The sequence below is a fragment of the Cornus florida genome, unplaced genomic scaffold (genome assembly GCF_030987335.1).
Source record: "Cornus florida cultivar Cherokee Brave unplaced genomic scaffold, ASM3098733v1 CherokeeBrave_3.0.0_Hap2_Chr02, whole genome shotgun sequence".
Classification (NCBI taxonomy): Eukaryota; Viridiplantae; Streptophyta; class Magnoliopsida; order Cornales; family Cornaceae; genus Cornus; species Cornus florida.
The window spans coordinates 68,300,630-68,324,365 of NW_026775572.1; the positions used below are offsets into that span (position 1 = coordinate 68,300,630).

Here is a 23,736-nt window from a genome sequence, read left to right on the forward strand (position 1 = left end):
ATGAACATTTTTAATGAATTTAATATATACTAATTTTTTTTTTGATAAGTAATAATAAATCACATATTTATGATACACCTTTTATTTTACTAAGTATGCTCATCCACATTCTTATTTTTATGAACATGTTTTATGATAAATAATCACATATTTACTCTATACAAATTCTCTTCTCTAAAATCACACACACACACGCATATACAGATTTTTATGGGTATTTATATGTTGTGGATTTTGTTCTAATACCATGCTTTGTTGTAAGAAATTAATTTCAATTTACTTTTTCTATTTTTAACTTTGAATAATTAAAATCCTTTTCTAATTGTCTTATTTAAAACACGCATAGAATGAGCATTTTTACTCGTCCCGGAAAATGAGAGGGAAAGTAAGGGAAAGAAAGAAAGAAAAGAAGAAGAAAGTTGATCATAGAATAACAGTCAAAATTTACCAGCATGTTATCTGGCTTTATATCACAATGAAGCACGCCACAATTTCGGAGATGCTTAAGCGCAATAAATAGTTGCTTTGCATATGCTCTAACAGCAGTTAGTTTCAGTCCAATATTGCGGCCAAACTTCTTTAAAACCTCTCGCAGATTCATTTGAAGTGATTCAAAAACTAAACAAAGATGATTCCGGTACTTAAAACTTGAAAGGAAACGAACACAATGGCGCCTGTTCTCTGGGTCTGCACCGACCAACTTCTTCAATATGACCAGCTCTACCAATCCAGCCTTATGCCTATCTCACATGAAACCCAAAAAAAATAAATAAATAAAATTGAGAGAGATAGAGGGAGAGAGTTGTTTTTAGAAAAATTAGATTTAATACATGCTATTTTAAGGACAAAAGAACTTCATCTGAAGAAACAAAGAAAGAGAACCAGTTAAGAGTGGGGGGCAAAGAAAGAGAACCATATAGTTACCTACATTGTTTCATTATTACGTATGATTTTTATTGCCACTTCTTCTGGATGACCAGCTCCAGCCTTAAGATCCTTTGAGCGGACTACTGTCGAATAGACTCCTTTCCCATGAGCAGCAATAACTTCATACCGACCATCAAGTATTTCCCCAAAACGGTAGCCTGCGCATACAAAAGCTCACAATTTGAAAAGGCATAAAAGATAAATTTCAATATATAAAGGCAATTTTTATAAGCCGATCAATCAAAAGCACAAAAATTACATGGCAGGTTTTACAATGATTACTTTTTGTTGGATTAACTGTTATCAGAAAGCTGTCAGACTAAATAAGTACTATTTCAAAAATGTTTTTGATTGAAAGAATTTACATTAAACACATTAAAAGTTGGGTTATCCTATGCAATAACACAGAATTCAAGTTTCTCAAAAAGGATAAAAACAGGAAAAATAAGAAGAAATTATTCCTGAGCAGTGGTACAAAATACCGACTGCCTGAGCTTTTATAATGTTTAGAATAGTGGAATGATTCCATTCCCATTCTTTCAAGGTAGGAAACCGAGGCCAGTATGATTAAAGGCTCAAGGCACTAGAGGTCCTTTGGAGCCTAGTGTCAAGCCCCGCCTATAGAGGTTGTGCCACGCAGGCGACACGCAGACGCTGAGGAGGATGTTGCATGGCAACTACATAGCGAGTGGAGTTTCTAGAGTCTTCCGGAATTGTCTAGAGTTGTGTGGAAGATTCTAAATATGTGTAGTATATTCTGAATTGTGTGGAGTAGTATGGAGAGTTCTAGAATGTTGTAGATACTAATAGATAAGTATGGAAGTGTGAAGAAGATGGGAGAAGATTATAGAGAATCGATCTCCACCGTTGGTTAGAATGCATCCTAGCCATCCATTAGGGATGGGGATGCGTATAAATAGGAGTAGGACTTCATTTTGTAGCCAACAAGTCCTAGAGTGAGTCTTTAGAGCCTTGTAGAGAGTTTGAGTGCTAGCCTTGTACAAAGCATTCTTTGAAGTAATAGAAGTGTTATTTCCTTGCCAACTTAAGTGTCTTAGTGTGTGTGAGTGTGCAAGCCAAGTGAGGAGAGAGGCGAGGGCCACTACAACACTAGTAAGCGCACGAGGGGAGTGTGTTGGCTAAGGTGTGCGCGAGAGTTAGGCTGACCAATCACTTGCAAGAGTAGAAGTAACGTCTTGGTGCCGCACAGCTAGAGTGGTACTGAAACTCTAAGCCCGTGACAGTTGGTATTAGAGCAGGTTCGTCAAGGAAGCTTTGTTGGAGTAGACATGGCTAGCGGAGGAGACCACCAAGTCCACGTCTTGGAGCAGAGCTTGGAGGAGAAGCTTGCCACACACTTGGTCTACACGGAGACCAAGTTTAACAGGCTCGAGAGAAGGATGGCGGAGCTCTACGAGCTGATTGATGGCATCGCCAACAAGGCGCAAGAGAAGGAAAGGGACTTGCATGATTGGGTAGACGACTTGCGCGTGGAGATTGCCGAGTGCAAGAAGGAGTTCTCTCAAGCGCGCGAGGTCGTGGTGAAGCCAAGGAAGAAGAAGGCGCCGGAGCCCAAGGAGTATGATGGGGCAAGGAATGCGCGCCAGATTGACAACTTCTTTTGGCACATGGAGCGGTACTTCGAGAGTATGGAAATCGAGGACAATGAGGAAAAGGTGCAGACAGGCACTATGTACCTCACGGACACTGCCGCTCTATGGTGGAGGCAGCGCTTCACCGGTAGAGGCGCAAGAGCGGTTGACACATGGAAGGAGTTCAAGAGACAGTTCTACCCTAAGTGCGTTGAGGACCTCGCCATGATCAACCTAAGGCGCCTGAAGCAGAAGGGCAGCATAAGGGAGTATGTGAAGGAGTACTCCAACTTGATGCTGGAGATCTCAGAGATGCCGGAGCGGCAACGCGTGTGCTTGTTCATTGATGGGTTGCAGTCTTGGGTAGCCACAGAGCTGAGAAAGAGGGAGCCTAGAGACTTAGCACCCGCAATGGCTTTAGCGGAACACCTTGAAGACTTTAGGTGCGATGACAAGAGGGCCACGTCTCCTAGGAGGGACCACGGCAAAGGTGGGGGAGACCGACGCTTCAAGAAAGGGGGCTCGCCCAAGTCTAGTGATGATGAGCACAGCGATGAGAAGAGACACCCACGCCATGACAAGAGCAAGGACCATGGAGAGAGGTCCAAGGCTAGTGGCAAAGGGGAGCGCTGCAACAAGGGCAAGTGGGAGCCGCCGAAGTGCTACTTGTGCGAAGGGCCGCACCTATTGCGACACTGCCCCAACAAGAAGACCATGAGTGCCTTTGTGAAGGATAAGGGCAAGGGTAAGATGGACGACACGGGTAGCAATGAAGACAGGTGCATGGGGGCTATGCAAATGTTGAGTAGTATGGCGCATGACACCAAGAAGAAGGGCAAGGCAAAGAAGGTAGCTGGGGTGCGCTATGTGGATGCGCAGGTTGGTGGCAAAGCCGTGCAAGCGTTGGTGGACACGGGCGCCACACACAACTTCATTACCCCGGAGGAGGCGCAACGACTTGGCTTGGAGATGCGCAAGATGGAGGGCTGGATCAAGGCCGTCAACTCCGAGGAGGCACGCGTGAGTAGAGTATGCAAGGAGGTGCAGCTAACATGCAAGGATGGAAGGGCAAGGCCGACTTTCAGGTTGCGGAGATGGACGACCACGACATGGTGCTGGGGCTGGGAGTTCATGGACAGGAACAATGCCGCGCCACTACCATGCCTTGGTGCGTTGATGATACTTGGAGGCGAGGAAGGCAAGGCCGCATGCATGGTGTCGCTCGTGGGCAGGAAAGAGAGTCCAGAGGTGGCAGTCAACACGATGGAGCTCGTGAGGACCTCACATCTCCCAAAGGGGGCGCGTACGTTTGGGCCAAGGACATATGCGCAAGTGCTGATAACCTGCGAGAGGCTAGGTCAGCTGAAGAAACCGTGACGAGGGCGTCACAGAAATGGGTGGGGGAGAATGTCACGCCCCGCCTATAGAGGTTGTGTCACGCAGGCAACACGCAGACGCTGAGGAGGATGCTGCATGGCAACTGCATAGCGAGTGGAGTTTCTAGAGTCTTCCGGAATTGTCTAGAGTTGTGTGGAAGATTCTAGATATGTGTAGTATATTCTAAAGTTCTCCAGAATTGTGTGGAGTAGTATGGAGAGTTCTAGAATGTTGTAGATACTAATAGATAAGTATGGAAGTGTGAAGAAGGTGGGAGAAGATTATAGAGAATCGATCTCCACCGTTGGTTAGAATGCATCCTAGCCATCCATTAGGGATGGGGATGCGTATAAATAGGAGTAGGACTTCATTTTGTAGCCAACAAGTCCTAAAGTGAGTCTTGAGAGCCTTGTAGAGAGTTTTGAGTGCTAGCCTTGTACAAAGCATTTTTTGAAGTAATAGAAGTGTTATTTCCTTGCCAACTTAAGTGCCTTAGTGTGTGTGAGTGTGCAAGCCAAGTGAGGAGAGAGGCGAGGGCCACTACAACACTAGTAAGCGCACGAGGGGAGTGTGTTGGCTAAGGTGTTCGCGAGAGTTAGGCTGACCAAGCACTTGCAAGAGTAGAAGCAACGTCTTGGTGCCGCATGGGAGTAGCTAGAGTGGTACTGAAACTCTAAGCCCGTGACACTAGGCACGAGACGCACGGCGAGGCGCGTGCCTGAGAGAAGTGAGGCGTACAATTGAAATTTTAAACTACCATAAAAGCATTCATATCTCATAAGTCGTATCAATATTATAAAAATTAATATCAAATATAATAAAGGTCTTTCCATCAACCATATAAGCATTCAAGAACCATAAATCAAAGCACAAATTTGTTTTCTTGAAAGGCAAAACATATATTTTATTTTTTTTGAAAGGCAAAACAGAGCACAAAAAGAAATAAATCTATTAACCAAAAAAAAAAACTGTTAACAAGAAAAGAAAAGGAAAAAAAAAAAAAAAAAGTCGCAGAGACAAGAGAAGTAGATGAGAAGAGAGAGAAAGTGTTAAGAAGAAAAAGGAGAAAAAATAGAGCCCGAAAAAAAAAAAGAGGAAAGGGAAGAGAACTACATTAAGAGAGAGAAGTAAACAAAGATGAGAAGAGAGAGTAGATGAGAAGAGAGAGTAGAAGAAGAAAGAACTAACATGGCTTCGTCATTCGTCTCTACAATTAGGGCTTCGTTATTGGTCTCACAATCTCACTCTTTCTATGTTCGGTTGACACTTTGACTCTTGGGCTTTCTTATTTGTTTATTCTTTTGAACAAAAGTTCCTTCTCTCATTCGCTTCAGCTTTCTTATTTGGTAATTAAGTAGCCAAAAGTACCATTTTTGGCTTAAGAAATAGAATAATCATTTGAAGAAGAAAAAAACATTGAGGTGCGCCTGACAAATAGGACGAGGCGAAACCAAGGCGCTCGCCTACTAAACATTAGTGCGCCTATGATGACAACAGGTGCAAGACCTGCGCCTCGAGCCTAGGCGCGCCATTAACAACACTGATCGAGACATGTAAAGATCTGTGTATTCATCTTGTTTGATCACAATAAATGGATTAATTTACTTGCTTTCTGGCTAGTTAACTTTCGAATTTCCATTATATTGTTTCAATTCCAAAAAAAGTAGATTTTCTCGAGCTTTGAGTACTTGTTCTTTTCTTCACGGGCATCGGAGTTATCTACTTCGGCGACCTTCTTCTCTAAAGGTTCTCCTTGTAGATTAGGTGCGGATGAAAGTCATCCACAAGATTGTGCCAAGAAGATTGTATAAAGAGGAGAGTCGGATTGTGAAGATGATCCTTAAGTCATTAGCAAAGGTTACTAGGATCAATAGCTAAGATACACTAAAGGTACTGAGAGGACAGAAAAATGCAAAGCTGCACTTGTATACTCATTTTGAAAAAGAGGTTCGTGGATCATTATGATAGATGGGACTAGATGATGTCATTGGTACTTGAAGTTAATTGATAGCAGGAAGGGATTTAGTATGACTGTGAAGCAAGGACAGGTGTATAAAGGAGATAATATATATATATATATATATATATATAACAGATATTTGTATAGGCAAGGATAGTTTGATGTGATGGAAACTTTGACTTTTGCAAAAGCTTTAAGACTATTAAATAAAAGGCTGTTGTTTCATTACTTTAGTAAAAAGAGGCTACAAAGGTTATGTAAGGAAAGTTAGTGCAGGTAGACTCCATCCGCACAATGGTGCGGGTAGACCTCATCCGCACGCAAATTATAAATATGCAAGGATTAAAGTGGGGTCCAGAAGACCATTACAGCATACTTGGATATAATATATATATATATATATATATAAAAGAAATTTATAATGCTTGAGGGATGAGGAAATGGCGCACTCTCCCTTGTGGGTGTATCATAAGAATTTTTAAATATGATGTTTCAAAGGAGGGAATAATTATATACAGAAACTCTTGGTGCATCTCAGGACGATAGCGACACATTGAGACAGCGATTATGCGATTAAAGCAGAAGAGCATTTTGAAGAATACCTCGACCAAACAATCACATAAACATTCCAAAGATGTTTCTCTGAATCTCTCACATAAACAGCAATCTCTTCACCAAGTCCCTGTTTTTGCCGTGTGAGAGATAACATAGTAACACGCTCCTCTGTATTGAAAAATTTACTATAGAACTTGGAAACCATGTCAGCCCAAGAGTGAATTGTGCCTAGTGGTAACCTCATATACCATGTATAAGCTCTTACTGTGATAGATTTAGAAAATTCTCAAAGTTTCAAAAAATCATTTTCTGATTGGCACCTAGGGCATCAACAAATCGAGAAATATGTTCACGAGCATTGCCTTCTCTACCATCGAATTGTTTGAATTTTGGTGAGGTGTATCCATCTGGATAAGGGAGGGCCAATATACTAGAATGATAGGGCAGTGGAGCCTCGATTTCCAGGGTAGAATCCCTTTTCGTGTTGGGCAAGGTTTGAAGCTGCTCAATTGTTACAAAAGAAGAGTTTGGTATATTCTGGCTTGATGGTGGAAAATTTTTGAGACTTTTTGGTGAGGAAGCTGACCCATTTGCATCGACCACAATGATTTCTGGATCATCATTAACTGCCTGGATATCGTCAAAAAGCATAGCTTGAGCTGGCGCTGGCGCCACCGGTGTTGGTACTGTAGGTGCCGTGGGGGAAGAATTCTGGATCTTGAGATATGTCAATATCTCTTTTTGTGTTTCTTGAAGACTAAGTAAAGTTTGCAAAAGCAAAGGAGATATGTATTCATCAGAATGTGTTGATGGAACAACAGTCGTCCTCTCAGGCTGCGATTGCCTTTGACGTCGTTGTCGTGGATTCGGATGCACAGGAGGTGGAGGGATAGGATTCGACTGCACAGGCGATGGAGGGACGGGATTCGACTGCACAGGCGATGGAGGAATAGGATCAGACTGCACAAGTGGTGGAGCCCTATTCCTAGGAGCTGATGATAGCAACTTAACCAGAGTTGTTGTACGCTTGACTCGACATGGACCATAGCAGAAGGTATTTCTCCCCAGTAAAGTCGCCAAAATGTGAATGTAAGGGTTCAGAAGCTTGAGAAATCACCTGGGCTTTGACTGGAACTGAACTGAATGAAATAATCGAACACAGAAAGAGAGAGAGAATAAGCTAAAAGGGATGAATGGGGGAGAGAGAGAGAGAGAGAGAGAGCAAAAATGAGGCGAAGTGGAAGTGGGGCCTTCTTGATGTGTCCTCCCATGCGTGACCCTTGGGGGTATTTATAGGGCTCGCGGCTCAGGTATGTGACAGTTGTCATACCCTCAGAGGGTCGCAGACCATCTGTATCCGCGAGGGGCGTTTATGGCACATGGATGCTGGATCTAGTAGTCGCGTTCCTGTGCCGTGTAATCTAACGAACCTCTCTCTCAATCCTCCATTCCACAATCAACCCATTCTCCCGTTTGGAATTATGACACCTCATGTCTCAATGCGACACCATAATTGCCTAAGCTATATTACTGTGCGCAAATAGACATAGCTTTCGGACCTAGATCGTGTTCTCTAACCTGTTCTATCTGCTAACCCTTGGTGATAGCCTCGTGACTGGCTTTCTCCTGTTTTAGAAGCAGAACTTAGTTCAACACTTTCTAGACATTTTGCCTTAGGTTATGAGTTTTGGCGTAAGTGACATTTTGTATTACACCTTGTCCTTCAATCTATGTGATTGTTTGGTCAAGGTATTCTTCAAAATGCTCTTTTGCTTTAACCGCAAAATCATTGTCTCAATGTGTCGCTACCGTCCTAAGATGCACCAAGAGTTTCTGTATATGATTATTCCCTCCTTTGAAATATCATATTTAAAGATTCTTAAGATACACCCGCAAGGGAGAGTGCCCCATTTCCTCATCCCTCAAGCATTATAAATTCCTTATGTGTGTGTGTGTGTGTGTGTATATATATATTAGGGAAAATTACGTATAGATGGAGTTAAAGTTTCATATTTACTTAGAGACTGAGTCAAATTTCCATATTTCTCTAAAATGGATTGTTGAGGTGGCACATGGTTTTTTACTGTTTAAAAAATTATGGTGCCTAAAATGCCCTTTCCTAACAAAAAAGTAGTACCTTCAGTTCAAAAAAGTAGTACCTCTGGAGAAAAAGTAGTACCTTCGCCGGTGTTTAAAAAACATGGTACCTGGACACCAAAAAGTAGTACCTTCAGTTCAAAAAAGTGGTACCTTTGAAGAAAAAGTAGTACCTTCACGGAAGGGTATTTTAGGCACCACAATTTCTAAACAGTAAAAAACCATGTGCCACCTCAGCAATCCATTTTAGAGAAATATGAAATTTTGACTCAGCCTCTAAGTAAATATGAAACTTTGACTCCATTTATATGTAATTTTCCCTATATATTATATATCCAAGTAATGGTCTTCTGGACCCCACTTTAATCCTTGCATATTTATAATTTGCGTGCAGCTGAGATCTACCCACACTATTGTGCGGATGAAGTCTACCCGCACTAACTTTCCTTACATAACCTTTGTAACCTCTTTTTACTAAAGTAATGAAACAACAGGCTTTTATTTAATAGTCCTAAAGCTTTTGCCAAAGTCAAAGTTTTCACATCAAACTGTCCTTGCATGTACAAATATCTGTTATGTGTGTGTGTGTGTGTATATATATATTATCTCCTTTATACATCTATCTTTGCTTCCAAGTCATACTAAATCCCCTCCTACTATGAATTAACTTCAAGTACCAATGACATCATCTAATCCTATCAATTATAATGACCCACGAACCTCTTTTTCAAAATGAATATATAAATACAGCTTTGTATCTTTCTGTCTTCTCAGTACCTTTAGTGTATCTCAGCCATTAATCCTATTAACCTTTGCTAATAACTTAAGGATCATCTTCACAATCTGACTCTCCTCTTTATACAATCTTCTTGGCACAATCTTGTGGATGACTCTCATTCGCACCCAATCTACACTCCTCTTTGCCTTTTTCTTTTTTCTTCTTTTTAACTAGTTAGTTCTAACATGGCCCAATTTCTTATTAAAATCAATCTGTTAGAGCATACCCACTGACTTGACTACTCAACTATGTAAATCAATATGTCAAGCTCTCAACGAGCCTGATGAAGTTCACTTTCCTTAACCGCACAAGCCTTAAGATTCTTTATGTACTATAGTATGAAATCTTTTGTGGAGATTGCAAGGTTGCCTCGTGTTGTGGCGGAAACCCAAAAACAATGATGTCAGAGCAGTTAAACACGCACAAGCAATCAAAAGAAAAACAATCGCAAGAACACAAGATTTACGTAGTTCACCCAAAACTTAAGGCTACGTCCACAAAGCGCACCAAACAAAATTCACTATAAAAAGATGAATGATTACAATGGAGAATTTTCTTTCAATCTCTCTCACTTGCTCTTTCTCTTGTGTAGAAACAATTCAAGTCAATCATTCTCCCTAAAGTCTGATTAGGGTTCACATAAATAGTCTCTTTCAAAGGAAACAAACTTGCCCCACAAGTTTTGGCTTTTCAGAGAGTCCAAATAGGTAAAAGAAACAAATTTTTGCAATTCCCAGGATGTAGCCATTCTAGAACTCACTACTTAAAATGGACCGGTCCACAATCTATCCCTCCAACCCATATCTCCACAATCACTTCCCCAAAAAAATCTTTATTAATTAATCTGAATGTCCAAATGCCCAATCCTACCATCCGAAGTGGTTTGCACCACATCTCCCAATTCACCAAGTGGCATTTGAATTCATCTCTCATACCCTCCATAAAATATTCTTTTGCAGCTTCTCAATCCTCTTACTATGGAAGAAGGAATCTAAAACAACAAGAGGTAGTAGGTTGGGAGGTTAAAGATGCTACTCTTATTAAGAGTAAAATGCCCTCCTTTTGAGAGTGTGTGTTTTTTCCATCCATCATCCTACCGAAAGTTCCATCACCATAATGAATGGAAAGAGAGACAAGGGATCACCCTATATTAGCCCTCGAGAGCTACTGAAAACTGCTACAAAAATCCATTCATCCAAACCTAAAATTTAACCGTTGAATTGCAGAAATAAATCTAATGTAGTTCAGGATGTCCCAATTGGCATGATTATAAGCCTTCTCAATGTCCAACCTACACACAATCTCCAGAGTCCCACCTCTTATTTTGGAATCCAAACATTCGCTTGCAATTATGACTGCATCTAAAATTTGGTGTCCTCCCACGAAAGCATTTTGTGACTCAAAAATTACACCATCGGTAACTTTCCTCAGCCTCAAATAGGGCTGTAAATGAGCCAAGCCGAGCTTAGAGGTGTTTAGGCTCGGCTCGACTTATTTCTGAAGGAGTTCGAGCTCGATCGAGCCTAGCTCAATGTTGATCGAGCTCGGCTCTACAAGCTCGTTTATGAGCCATCAATATATATACACACATTACATATATATAAATACACGCACACACAGTTAGGGCATATATATTTATATATTATATAATTAAGCCAATACAAAAGCAGAAGAGGGAGAAAGAACGATGAGAGAGAAATTTTGAAACGCGGAGAAAAATGAAAAAATAATCAATAACTGAATTAAAAATCTACTACAAGGAGTTTTGTAGGCGTTTTGGTAGTCATCGCCTTCGACTACTCACAATGGTTGCTTGATTTTGTGTTTTGATATTGTTGTTGCTCAGTTCATTGCCGCATACCTGATTTGCTTGGAATGTCCAGATCGTGAGAGTCGTCTGAATGAGGAAGTGAGGAAGAGATAGATATTAGGGTTACCAATTTGTAAATGGACTATGGGCCTTTAATTGGATGGGCTAGCTGTTTCATTTTAGAAGCGACAAAAAATATATTAACCTAGTTGGGTTGGCCCAGTTTTGGGTTGGGTTTACTTACGAATTGAAATGAAACTAAATGTTCTTTGACAATTTTATTGGGCTTGAACTCATAATTATGATTTTTATATATATATATATACACACACACACACATATGTCTTTAGGTATATATATTAATGTATGTATATTATTATATATGCTCACGAACACGTTTACGAACTTTGGCCACGAACATGTTCACAAACAAACGAGCCGAGTAGGAGATTGTTTGAGATTGGTTTGTTTATTAATCGAGCTTTAAAAATCTGTTTGAGATTGGTTCGTTTATTAAACAAACGAACACGAACCGAGCTCGAGCTGTTTGGTTCATTTACAGCCCTAGCCTCAAAGCAAGGACTTTGGCTGTGATCTTATAAACACTTCCCACCAGGCTATTAGGCCTAAAATCCTTATAGCCTCTATGGCCCCAATTTTTTTCAGAATGAAGATAATAAAAGATGCATTAATATTCTTCTCAAACTGACCATGCTCATGAAAATAGCATAAAGTGTCTACTACCTCCATTTTGCCCACCTCTCAGTTTTGTTGGAGAAAAGCTATGGTAAACCCATCCGACCCCAGAGCCTTACCACCATTGCAGCTCTTTATGACCATCTCCACTTCCTCTGTGACAAAAGGTCTCTCCACCCAAACTCTATACTCCTCTGGGCTCTGAAATACTATTGAACTCCAAGCCAAACAATAGTGCATATTTTGGTAAAATAACCCTAAACCCCTGTTTATATCCTCCTGCATCGTCAACTCGTCTACATCGATGTGAAGTCTCACAATATGATTGCCCCTTCCATGCACACTTGCAATATGCATGAGATTCTGCTAGCAGAGATGATGGAGTAATTAGATATTTTTTTAGATCAGGTAAGTTACTCACACACTTTGCCCACGCAGGGGCTCGAACCCCTCCCCTCCTCTTTGAGGATGTTGAGGTTATATCATCGGGCCAAAGGCCCTTTGGTGATGAGGCCAACTTGACTGGTGAGGGCTTCATAACTAACAGATAATTGGATACTTCCTACTTTTAGATCAACGGACGAGTTATTCATCAGCAGGCTTCCTGGGTACATGGAATACTTTGGAATTTTTTATTTGCTCTCACTTCTTGTATTTGTCTACTCTCTTTAGTTTTCTATCTTTTCTTTTCTATTCTGTAAGAGTGTATAAAAAGAGCTCTCAAAAGGAGAGCGACCCACAAAACAAAAGAAGAGCCTTTAGTTATGTCCATTTATTTATTGAAGTTTGTTTATGCGGAAAGGAAAACCCAGAGCATCCAAAAGGCTCCTACAGAAAGAGCACACTTCAAACCTCCTTTGAGAGGAGGGCACCCATACACGGGAATCACTCACCACCATTAACAATAACAATCGACAACCGAGGCACATCAATCCATAGCAATCTGAAAGAGTCTAGAGAAGGTACATGCAAAACGTGTCCACATACCCGTATCCACGTTTTAGACACATTTCAAACTGAGTCCCCTTATCCTAAAATTTACATTTAGGGATGGCTGAGATGTCAAATACTGACACATACCCACACCCAATACAAGTATCAAATTCTAACATAGCTTGTTTATCATCCTAAAATAAAGTCCACTAATATTTACATTTATATTTTTTTTTTCTAAAACAAAGGACAATATATAAACATTTAGTTAAGAGGTTGGTTCAAAATCAAAACTCATTCAGCATAAGTATTGCAATTAAAAAAATGCTACAAAATTACTTTCTCTTGCACCTTACAAGCCAATATAACCTTATCAAGTTATAAAAAAACTTTATTAAAAAAATATATATATTTGAAACAAACAAACAAGGATAATTAAGGAGCAATAAAGTACTTACTATAGTACCCCTCTGCATCATCCCAATTATCATGAAGACCACTCCTTTCAATTGCTATACCATCTCCTTTCCCCTAGAAAACCACGAAAATATTAGAGAATCTTACCGTAGTTAACCATCACATAAAATTGGTAAGCACAATAACTATATGGTCTATATTGCCCAAAGTATAAAATATTAGATCGCGCATGGCATAAAGTATGTGAAAGCAAAGTCTTGTATAACAAACAGAAGCACAATAATTGTTATAACATAAGACAACATTTTGAATGAATGACATACTTTTTCCAGACACGATAAAAACTTAATTTTAAAGCATCGACCCTTTATTGACAAGAGAGAAAAATGGGGAAAGGCAAAATTTTTGAAAGTTAGGGAGGAAGAAGAACCTAGCTTCTAGGTTTGAGAACTAACAAGTTAAATAACTGAACTAGACCTAACTGTATGAAGTAGATGATCATAAAGAATCATCACAAATTTTGAATCCTAACATAACTTATGAATAAAGGGTTTGAAATGATTGTCAAACCATCACAAATCATGCATGCACGTAAGATACTATTAGTTATAAACTTCAATCAAATTTTAGATATGTTGCTTTATATGGTCTAAAACATTATTCACAATATAACTGAAAAAATACTCTATACTTAATTCTCTCAATTGCTCATAGCTTCAGATATCATGCCACATTTCCTCATGTATCATCAATCTATTTCTTAGAGAAATAGTCTGAAGCTTTGTTCAATTACTCGATTTGTGATAGAGGCATGAAAAATGAGAACATGGCAATTCAAATTCATCGAACTTAGACTGCATTAACAACACGACCTGATCAAGAGCTTAGTGTCCATACTCAACCCCAAGCTCGATTACATGCAATTAAACACCTGTTCAACCCTCAATTGAACTTAAGCTGCCATGCAACCTAACCCAACAAGAGTTTTTATTATTCAATGCAGGAACATTTCCATTAGCACACCTAAAACCTCCTCTTCCACCTCAACTACTAAGAAAAACTGATAAATAAACCGAGTCCCTTCATAGAAGAAGTTCAACGCATATCCTATACACAAATGAGTGGAAGCATTCTCAGTGAAATTAGTATCAGATAACTTGTGAATAAAGGCTTGTGGTGCTGCCGACTTGTGAATGCCTAATACTTGGTTGCAAGGCTTGCCTAACAGCCACCTTGGCCAAAGTACTTTAAGCCATTCCTGTAATATGCTGTCTGTAAGTCATCCCCACCTCAAGAAACTCTCCGACATGTACTTGTAAACCCCAATCATACCCAGCCTGCTGATCAGGCATCTTCGACTATGAGTTCTTTTTTGCCAAGATATATCTGGCGGTGACATCTTATCCTTGGATAAACCTTGCCGCGAGAAACTCCTATACATATAAGTCTTGATACCTTCTCCAAAATCATAAAATGTAGCAAGAGCTTGTGTGACTGACATCAAGTATCTGAAGAGTGAAAACTAACACAAGGACCTCTTCTCCTCTTAAAAAGCCTCTCTTCTCCTCAGATAAGCCTCCACTAAAAGACTCAAAAGGACCTCATCTCTATGACAAACCTCACCGAGGAATCGAAAAAATCACAACCACCTTCACGCTATGGATAAACCTCATCAAAGACTTAAAAGCTTGCAACAAACTCTCTACATATAAGCCAGACTCACGAGAACCTCCTACTATGTGTTAACCTCAAGGTTTCACACCAAGGGTAACTTGGTAACTTTGATGATGACAACCTATTAATGTGGGATTTTGATAGTCTACTTGAGTGTGGTAAATTTCAGGATATTTTATATAAACTCAAGCATAAGTAGATCCATGGATAAATGCACAAGCTCATTTGGGTCAAAGCTCATGGCCAAAGGAAGTCAACCATTGAAGATCAAGTTCAAGACCATGGGGGTTATTAGGTTGGCGAGAGCTTGAATCCTTGTAAAGTAATTTATGTTGCATTTGATTCAAAAGGTCAACTCTAGGGAATTTAAATGAATTAAGGTCCTAGGCTTTAAATTTAAATCCTATCTTTTTGAGGTCCCTTGTATAAAAATGACTTGGCCAAGAATTAAATGATTTTCATGAAAAAGGGCAAATGAGTCATTTGGTCACTTGGTGTCACATCAGCCCTTAAAGTTTTCAAAGTGACTGTCTAGATTATTTCAAGTAGACATCTACACCTTGATGAATTGGCCAAAGCACTGCAAGTACTAAGCTTCAGGAGTTGGCCTACTAGACATCTACATGATCTCCTGTAGACCATCTATCACTTAATGAGTTGACAGAGGACTGCAAGTGCAAAAGGTCAGGAATTTTTGGAAGGTGGCACCCTTTTGTGTTTAATGGTGTATCTGGAAGAAGCAGAATAGGAGATCCTTTGAAGAAGAGGAAACTTCTTTTGGGGCATTAAAGTTTCTTATTGTTATCTCTCTTTTTTGTTGGATTTTGGGGAGAAATTGTAAATCTATAAAAACGATAGTTGATTTTTTGGGCACCTTGAGCTCTTAGGTCCTTTTTGGCTCGATCTTTGTGTAGCTTTCGGGAAGCATTCCACTTTTTAGTGCTTTCTAATACATGCTTACTAAAAAAAATACATGCTTAGGTAAGTGGTTATGGAGGTTTGGTATTGAGAGGGATAGATTGTGGAGGAGGGTGATAGGGTGTCGGTTTTTGGCCCCCCCGGGGGGTGGGGCGGGTGGGTCTGGGGTCTATACCTGGAGGTGTCGGTGTTTGGAAAGACATTTGGAAGGGATGGAATGAGTTTTCTAAGCATATCCGATTTAGAGTTCATGATAGTAGGGAGATTCGGTTGTGGGAGGATGTATGGTGTGGAGATCGCACCTTAGCATGTTCTTTCCCTAGACTGTTTAGGATTGCCGTGGATAGGCATGCCTTGGTGGCTGACTACCATCACCTTGATAGCGGGAGACCGGTTTGGGATGTGCTTTTTCAGCGATCTTTTCAGGATTGGGAGATGGATGATGTTCTTGGTTTTTTTAGAGGTGCTGTATAGCCAGGTGATCCGGGGAGGAGGTAGGGATTATCTTGTTTGGACTTCTTCTGCTGGAGGATTGTTTAGTGTGAGATCTTTCTTCGGATGCCTTTTGGACTCGGATTGGGTGGTCTTCCTGTGGAAGGCAGTGTGGCGTACCAAGGCACCATTGAAAGTGGTTTTTTTCACTTGGACGGGTGTGTGGGGTAAAATTCTGACGCTGGATAATTTGAGAAGGAGAAAGCTTATAACGGTGAATTGGTGTTGCATGTGCAAGTGCAATGGCGAGTCGGTTGATCATCTTCTTTTGCATTGTCTAGTGACGGTGGATTGTTGGAACCTTTTGCTAGGTTTATTTGGAGTTTGTTGGGTCATACCTAGATCTACTAGAGGCTTGATGGACACCTGAAGAGGGAGTTGGGTGGGAGCACAGGCTTAAGGGTTCTAGAAGATGGCGCCTTTGTGTCTTTGGTGGTGCTTGTGGAGGGAGCGGAATAGAAGATCCTTTGAAGGACAGGAATCTTCCATTAGTGTTCTGAAATCCTCTGTTATTATATCTCTTTGTTTTTAGGGTTCGGGTAGATTATGCTCTTCTACTGAGGAGATTGTTGAGTTTTTGGCTTCCCTGGGGCCTCAAGGGTTACAGGTGTTTGTGGTCTTGTTAGGGACGCGTTTCCCTTTTGAACGCTTTTTTATTGAATTGTTTACTTATCAAAAAAAAAAAAAAAAAATAGCCAACTAGACATCTACATGATTCCCACTAGAAAATTACCCCTTAATGTCCTACAAATGGACTGCAAGTGCAGTATTCTCAAAGCTTAAGGACTAGACGTCTACATCAAAAGTTGAATCTGCAGCTAGACGTCTACATGCATACGGAACAAGCAGGTTTTGAAAGTAAGTGATACAAGAAGACTAGATGTCTACATTAAATGCACTGGATGTGTACATGACTCGCGTTTTTCTAAAAACCTGTTTCCAAATAGCCTCTTAAAGCACTATAACGAACACTTTTTCCAATGAGGCTACATATCCATTTCCCTTTTGAGCAACTTTTGGGCTTTTGTGCATATCTTTTGAATATTTTCAAAAAGCTTTACTCATTTTGGGTAAGCCTTGCTAAATCTTAGATCTTACTTGAAAATCTTAGAGGAACTTGATGTCATTCTTAGAAGTTGAGCTTTGATCACTTGCTACATCTATCCATTGAGGGATCACTAGAGAAAGAGTACTTTGATTGTACATCTATCCTTTGAGGGATTATTATAGTGAGCTTTGAGTTGTAAATGTGCTGAAAGTCTTATCTATCTTTAAAATATATTGTAAAAGGGTTGGTCTAACCCTTGAAGCCTAGGTGAGGTGCTCATTTAGCAAAGAGAGACAAGCTTGAGGAGCTTTGTAAAAGTTGTTTTCCACCCGTGAAGGGAAGCTGTAAAGGTTTTCCCTCCATCCATGAAGGAGAGTGAGATAGTGAATTTGGGAAACCTTCTAGAGGTGCTCCTAAGGCGTGGACGTAGGCAGGGGAGCCGAATCACATTATGACTTGGTGTTCTTGAGTTTGCATTTCTCTAACTCTTTATCTTTGAGTTTTGCATTCTCTGTTGCTCTTATATTTGATATATACATTTGCACTCTAAGTGGTTTGAGATAAATTGACAAATTACTATAGCTTGCTAAAAGACGCAATTCACCCCCTCTTGGGTCATTGTTTGGGCAACACCATGGATAATCTTTCATCGAAGACTTGGATGAAACCTCATACATTACTCGAGTTGGGAGCAAGACTTGGGAAGTTTGAACAAGCCTAGTCTGTGGCTACCTATTATGAACCACCACAAGGCTTATGAATAACCCTCTGGGATCCCAAGATACAGGTCATTGAAGTCCTAAGTTCGTCGAGGTAGCCTTCAACCTCTTCTCGAGGCTCATACAAACCTCGACTTGTCCCAAAGGAACAGAGAGACCCCTGACTACTAAAACTAACTGTATCCGAAACCACATGACTACCAAATTCAGCCAAAACTTGTCACGTTTACCACTTGCCTGATTAGTGTCTTATCACATTTAATGCACATTATGCTCCATTAGTTACTCATTTAAACCCCTACAGTAGTCATCATCATGGCCATACCTAGCTCTGATCATGTCTTAAGCCTAGTATCATAAAGCCATGTCTGTCAACCCATCAAGTTACAAGAAGGGAATTATCTCAATGACAGCCCTCCTTGCACAGACCACTTCGGACATTGGGTTATCTCCAACCACTAACTAAAAATAAACCTCAAGACTTGCATTTAAGGCACCAAAGAAGAAAAGACCATCAGCTACCAACCTTACCCTCACTAAAGAAGACTTTCGTAATCCTCAAGCCAGACTTCTATCAAAAACCCCATAATACCCTCACGTTGACTAATAATTAGCCCTTAGTGTACCTAAATCCCTTAAGTAAACCCTCTTACCTCTTCCCTCTAGAGTATTAACATCAAGGAGTCTGTGTATGTTATCAACTGCCACCCACTTTCTTTATTTAGAGCTTGCCTTGAATTTCACCTAGCTCAGAGCCACCTGGGACGCACTATACCTCCATCATCCAAATCATCACTTCAAACCCGCAAGAAAAAATGCTTTTGACAAAAAATCACTTAGTGAATGAAAAAGACTACCAAACAGATGGTGACATTATATGTGTGAAAAGCATATCCTTTACCTTTTCAAAGGACTACAAAGCCAAAAAACAAAGGTAGAAGTCTCAACTCATTTCATATTTAAAGGACCAGACTAATACTAAATATGAAATTAGGGAAAACATGGACCACTATATATATTATAAATTGACATATGCATAAGCATAAGAAATACCTGTTTACGAACTCCAGCAGGCGACTCCCCAAATATATCATCACAGAACATATCGTTGGATCTCTCACTCTACACAATTTGATAAAATAGAAGTTAATAACCTAAAGTTACCAAACACTTAAAAATCAAATTAATCTTTTATCTAGTTAAGGAGTACAAAAATTAAGTAGCCAAGAAGAAGTGTGGTTTAGCAACCAAAGAAAAAAAAAAAAAAAAGGTCTGTTTAGCATATAAAAAGGGGGATCCAAGAGACAAAGATTCAAGTTCTTTAAAATATCTGTAAGGTTTTCAGTGATGGTTAATATACCTTTGGAGTACCCTCTCCCAGTCCCCCAGCACCAGAAGTCTTCTCAGATGCAGAAACCCCATTTTGTGAAGGGGTTTTACCAACAGAAAATGATGGATCAGCAAAATTGGTATCTGCACCATCACCGAGACCATCAAGAACTTCTGGAACAACATTGACAGCTCCTACTGGATTAGACGGCAGCTCCACGAGCTTCTTATCTGTTCCAAAACTATAACTGTTAGCACAAACAGAACAAACCAACACAACAGAAACATTGTGCATGTGCCAAAAGATTAATATCTCTGTGAGTTGTGTTCACTATGTAGGTTCACCTAGCTTTGCCAGCCTCATACGTCAAGAAAGCTCAGGTGATTAGCACATAACTCAAAATCCAACACATAAAAATTACTGAACAGTAAAAAATTTAGCTTTACTGATTCCCAAATAATAGAGACCAGCCGCACAAAGTATGTCGGAGCAATACCAACACCGATGGTAGTATGTGAAACATATAAAGTGTAAACTATATAAGGAAACCAAGCTTATAAAATAAACACTATATTACCAAACCAAGCCTTGTTCCGAAAGAGAAAAGAATGACTATAAGCTCAGCTCAGGTTCTTCTGAGTAAGTCTTAACTCAGGTCGAAAATAAAATTGAGCTCAGCAAAGCCAAGATGGAGAGCAAGTAGGCAAGTTCAACTAATTAAAGTACTAATTTCCAAGCTCAAATTGAGAAAAGAAAACTAGAAAGACACAAAATGTAAGTTGTGGATGTGAAGCCTTACCAATATCCTCTGGACGAGGCACACATTCTTGCTGAAACTGCTGAGTTTTATATTTTTCTAGGATGGCCTGCCTCCGCCTTCTGCTCTCCTCCTTAATTCTGTTGAGATCTTCCTCTTCCTGATCCACAAGTTGCAATGCAATCCTTTCTTGGGATTCCTCTTGTTCATCTTTGTCTCTGCGGCCAGTAAAAATATGCTTTACTCAATACAGAGGAGAAAGAAAAAAAAAACAAAAACAAACAAACGAACCTTACATTTTGACCGCCAATTATATAAATCTATTCAAGAAGATGAGATACCTTTTAAGTTTATCTTCATTCCCTTCCAAATGATCATGTCTAGAACTACAAGTTCTTTCTGGATCATTTTTCCTTGCCCTCTCCCTTTGTTCTGTTTCAACTTGCCTCCTATGCCGGGAATTCTCAAACCTATCTCGATTAGCAAAGCCATCATTAACATTTGCATATTTATGGTGCCTACTAACCCTATCAATCTCTTTGTCCCTGTCATTATACCTATATCTATCCCTTCCGCTCTCCCTTCTCCCATCCTTCTCCCTCTCACTCTCCTTGTCTCTCTCCCTGTACCTCTCTCTCCCCCTCTCCCTATCCTCATCTCTATTTCTCTCCCTGGTCCTCTCTCTCTCCCCCTCCCTGTCTCTATCTCTATCTCTATCTCTATATCTATCTCCATCTCTTTCCCTGGCCCTCGCCCTCTCCCTCTCCCTCTCCCTCTCACGATCTCGTCCCTTCTCTCTTGTTCTGTCCACATCCTTATCTGTATCCCGAGTCTCCCGACTCCCCTCCATATCTCTCTCCAATGTCTCCCTACTCCCTATCCTCTCTGTATCCCAAATCTCCTGACTGTGATGTCTGTACACTTGCCCAATATATCTGCTATTACTAGAACTATGTTCCCTTTCTTTATCCCTCGACAGATTTGTACTTCTATGCTGATAGTTTCCATAGCCCCGAACCGTTTCTTCATTGTCTGAGTCCCTCACAGTTTTCCTATTATCTGTGTAGTATGCAGCATCTTGCTGGTGTATCGTCTTCAAAAGGGATACCTCTTGTAAAAGGCTTTGGGACCGAGATCTTTCCCAAGCCTGGTCATGCAACCTCAATCTGTTCCTAGTATGAACCTGTTCATGGTACCCACCACGAGAGGGCGAGTGTGCAGAGATTTTGTGTATGGCCCCAGTACTTTCAGATGACAATGATTTCCTTTGATCCTTTATGTCACTTTCATCACCATAGTAGCTCTTTTGTTTGCAACTTCCTTCCACAGGGGATCCAGATTCTAAATGTGGTTTATTGCCTTCTTTATGAGATTGGCGTAAAACATCCCCACTGAAGAGCTGATCGTAACTTGAATTACTCCCCAAACCAGCCTCACCATGGATCTTATAACCACTAGTCAAATTTTTCCTCCTATCCAATGACGTAGTGGTCACCAACTCATCATCACTCTTATCCTCTCCAAAAGACTTTGACTCTCGACCACTTCTTCTACCTAGATTGTCTTCCAATGGCAAATTGCAATTAAGGCCAACTTCATCTTGACCTTCAAGAACTCCCTGCCAAAAAATAAATAGACAAATAAAGATTGTATGAAGATAACAATTTAAATGCATGTATTACCAGTACATAAGGTCACAAAAACAAAATTACTCAATATATGCAAAAATAAACATGTAACCAATTCTTACAAATCAGTTGAAATCCATCAATCTTCAGGAAACGCCTAGAGTAACATTGCCTGTAAAAAAAAACGTAATAGTGGAGTACATAGCTCCGTTTGCAATTCATGTCTCATGTCTGTGTAGTGCAAGCAGGTTATAACATATTTTTCAAAAAAAAAAACATTGTACACCATGGATGTTAAAGGAAATCGTCAAATATAAAACCTGTGGATAAAAATGAACATGAAACTCTGTTGGGTTGCTGAGAAACCAGTTGAAAGAAGGAATTCAAGGAATTATAAAACCATTTTGTTCTCAATGTTTTAGGTATACATTCCAAGAAGTAACCAACTCAATTCAGTATGCTGAAGTTATTTGACAAAGTGAAATTACATTCTTCGTTTTTCCCAATGACTTAACAGCAAAAAGGGTTTTTTACTTGAACTTAGTTTCCTCAATTTTCCCAGCAACCAAACAGATGATACAATATATATATATATATACACACACACACACACACATATATCAAAATAAAGTACAGGTAATTAGACGCACCATGTCAGAATCACCGCGAACTACAGCAGCCTTTATTTGTATTTCACCAGACTCCACATCAGAATCGATTCTCTTCTCCTCCGCAACATTGGTATCATCTTCCACAATCTCACCTTCCTCTCTTTCATAATCAGGCCTAGACTTCGAACCTGATATAGCACCAACCAGAGGAAGAGCAGCCGAGTCCTCTGCTTCAACCAATCTAGCGCCGTTCCGTTCGTGTTTGATTTCCTCTTCGTGTTTTCGGCTGCTGTGACGGTGGTGGCGGTGCTTGCGGCTTTTTGAGGGCTCCACCTCCATCTCGTCGGCAGAGGAGGAGCGTCGGTGCTTGCGACGGGAGTGGTGTTGGGTTTCGCTAGCCATGGGTGGTCTGTCCGTGTGTCAGAATTTCAAATCTAGGGCAAGGTTTTTGTTGGGGGAAAGGAGGGACGGACAAGAGAAATCGCCAAATTGGATAGATCAGGCCCAAGTTAAGGAGAGAAAATTAACTTGCGCCCGAACGAGGGAAAGGCCCGAAAGGGCAGAGAAGGGGGGAAAGGGAAAAGGACTCGGGAGAGAGTGATCACCTTTTGTTAGTTCGTTGACGTATAAAATGGTTAATTAATCTCAATTTAAAATCTTCACAAATGTGCAGAAAAAACTACCTGAACTATTGAAGAATTGCAAGATGCCCCAAATTATCTTTTGAAGCAAGTTAACCCTTCAACTATACAAATATTGCATATTAACCTCTGAAGGTCATAGAGTAAGCCGGCAATCAGAGTGTCACAATTACTTATTTAGCCCTACCTATTAATTTATTGTAAAAGTTTAAAATATGAACCGTAAAATACCGATAATATCCTCAATCAAGTTCACATTTTTACCCAAATTCATTATTTCTTAATCTTACAACAGTGCAATAGATTACAGCACACCATTACAATGGAAACCTCAAACAAGATCTTTAAGCCAAGAACATATGCTAGCAAACATAAAACCAACAACTAAAGAAAATCGAAGGAACTACTTGTTTATCAACCAAGTTACCTCAAGTCTAAAGTATACGCCTTTTTCTTATTTTGTTTTGCCGAGGGGAATGATACATGGATGAACCCAAACTTCCTCTTTAGTTCAAAGAACTGTTTGTGAACACTTTCATGAGAAAAGGTGTAGAGGGTTGATGGCGATGAAGAGCTATATGAGTGTGGAAGAATTAAAGGGGTTGCCTGTGGTGGCTTATTATTACTGTTATTATTAATAGGGCAAATTGCAAAAAAAATCCTCTCAACTATTAACTAGTTGCGAAAAACTCCCTTTATAAATATTTCTGGCAAAAAAATCCCCCTCAACTATCAAAAGGGGTGTTTTTAACTGATATCTGTTTAAGTGATTTTCT

At 40.1% G+C, this 23,736-nt stretch overlaps 1 protein-coding gene across 3 annotated transcripts in view; it reads right to left on the minus strand.

The window, feature by feature from the left end:
* LOC132295237 (uncharacterized) overlaps positions 1 to 22,924 on the minus strand; it is a 41,181-nt gene extending 18,257 nt beyond the window's left edge. For all 3 annotated transcript variants that reach the window (XM_059793416.1, XM_059793415.1, XM_059793414.1), the window contains exons 1-8: positions 22,359 to 22,924; positions 20,422 to 21,698; positions 20,123 to 20,298; positions 19,354 to 19,553; positions 19,047 to 19,115; positions 13,184 to 13,256; positions 929 to 1,085; positions 449 to 740 (exon numbers count right to left, since the gene is read on the minus strand). In XM_059793416.1, coding sequence (XP_059649399.1) covers positions 449 to 740; positions 929 to 1,085; positions 13,184 to 13,256; positions 19,047 to 19,115; positions 19,354 to 19,553; positions 20,123 to 20,298; positions 20,422 to 21,698; positions 22,359 to 22,721 — 2,607 coding nt within the window. In that variant the 5' untranslated portion in view covers positions 22,722 to 22,924. The remainder of the gene's footprint in view (positions 1 to 448; positions 741 to 928; positions 1,086 to 13,183; positions 13,257 to 19,046; positions 19,116 to 19,353; positions 19,554 to 20,122; positions 20,299 to 20,421; positions 21,699 to 22,358) is intronic.
* Positions 22,925 to 23,736: the final 812 nt, after the last annotated feature.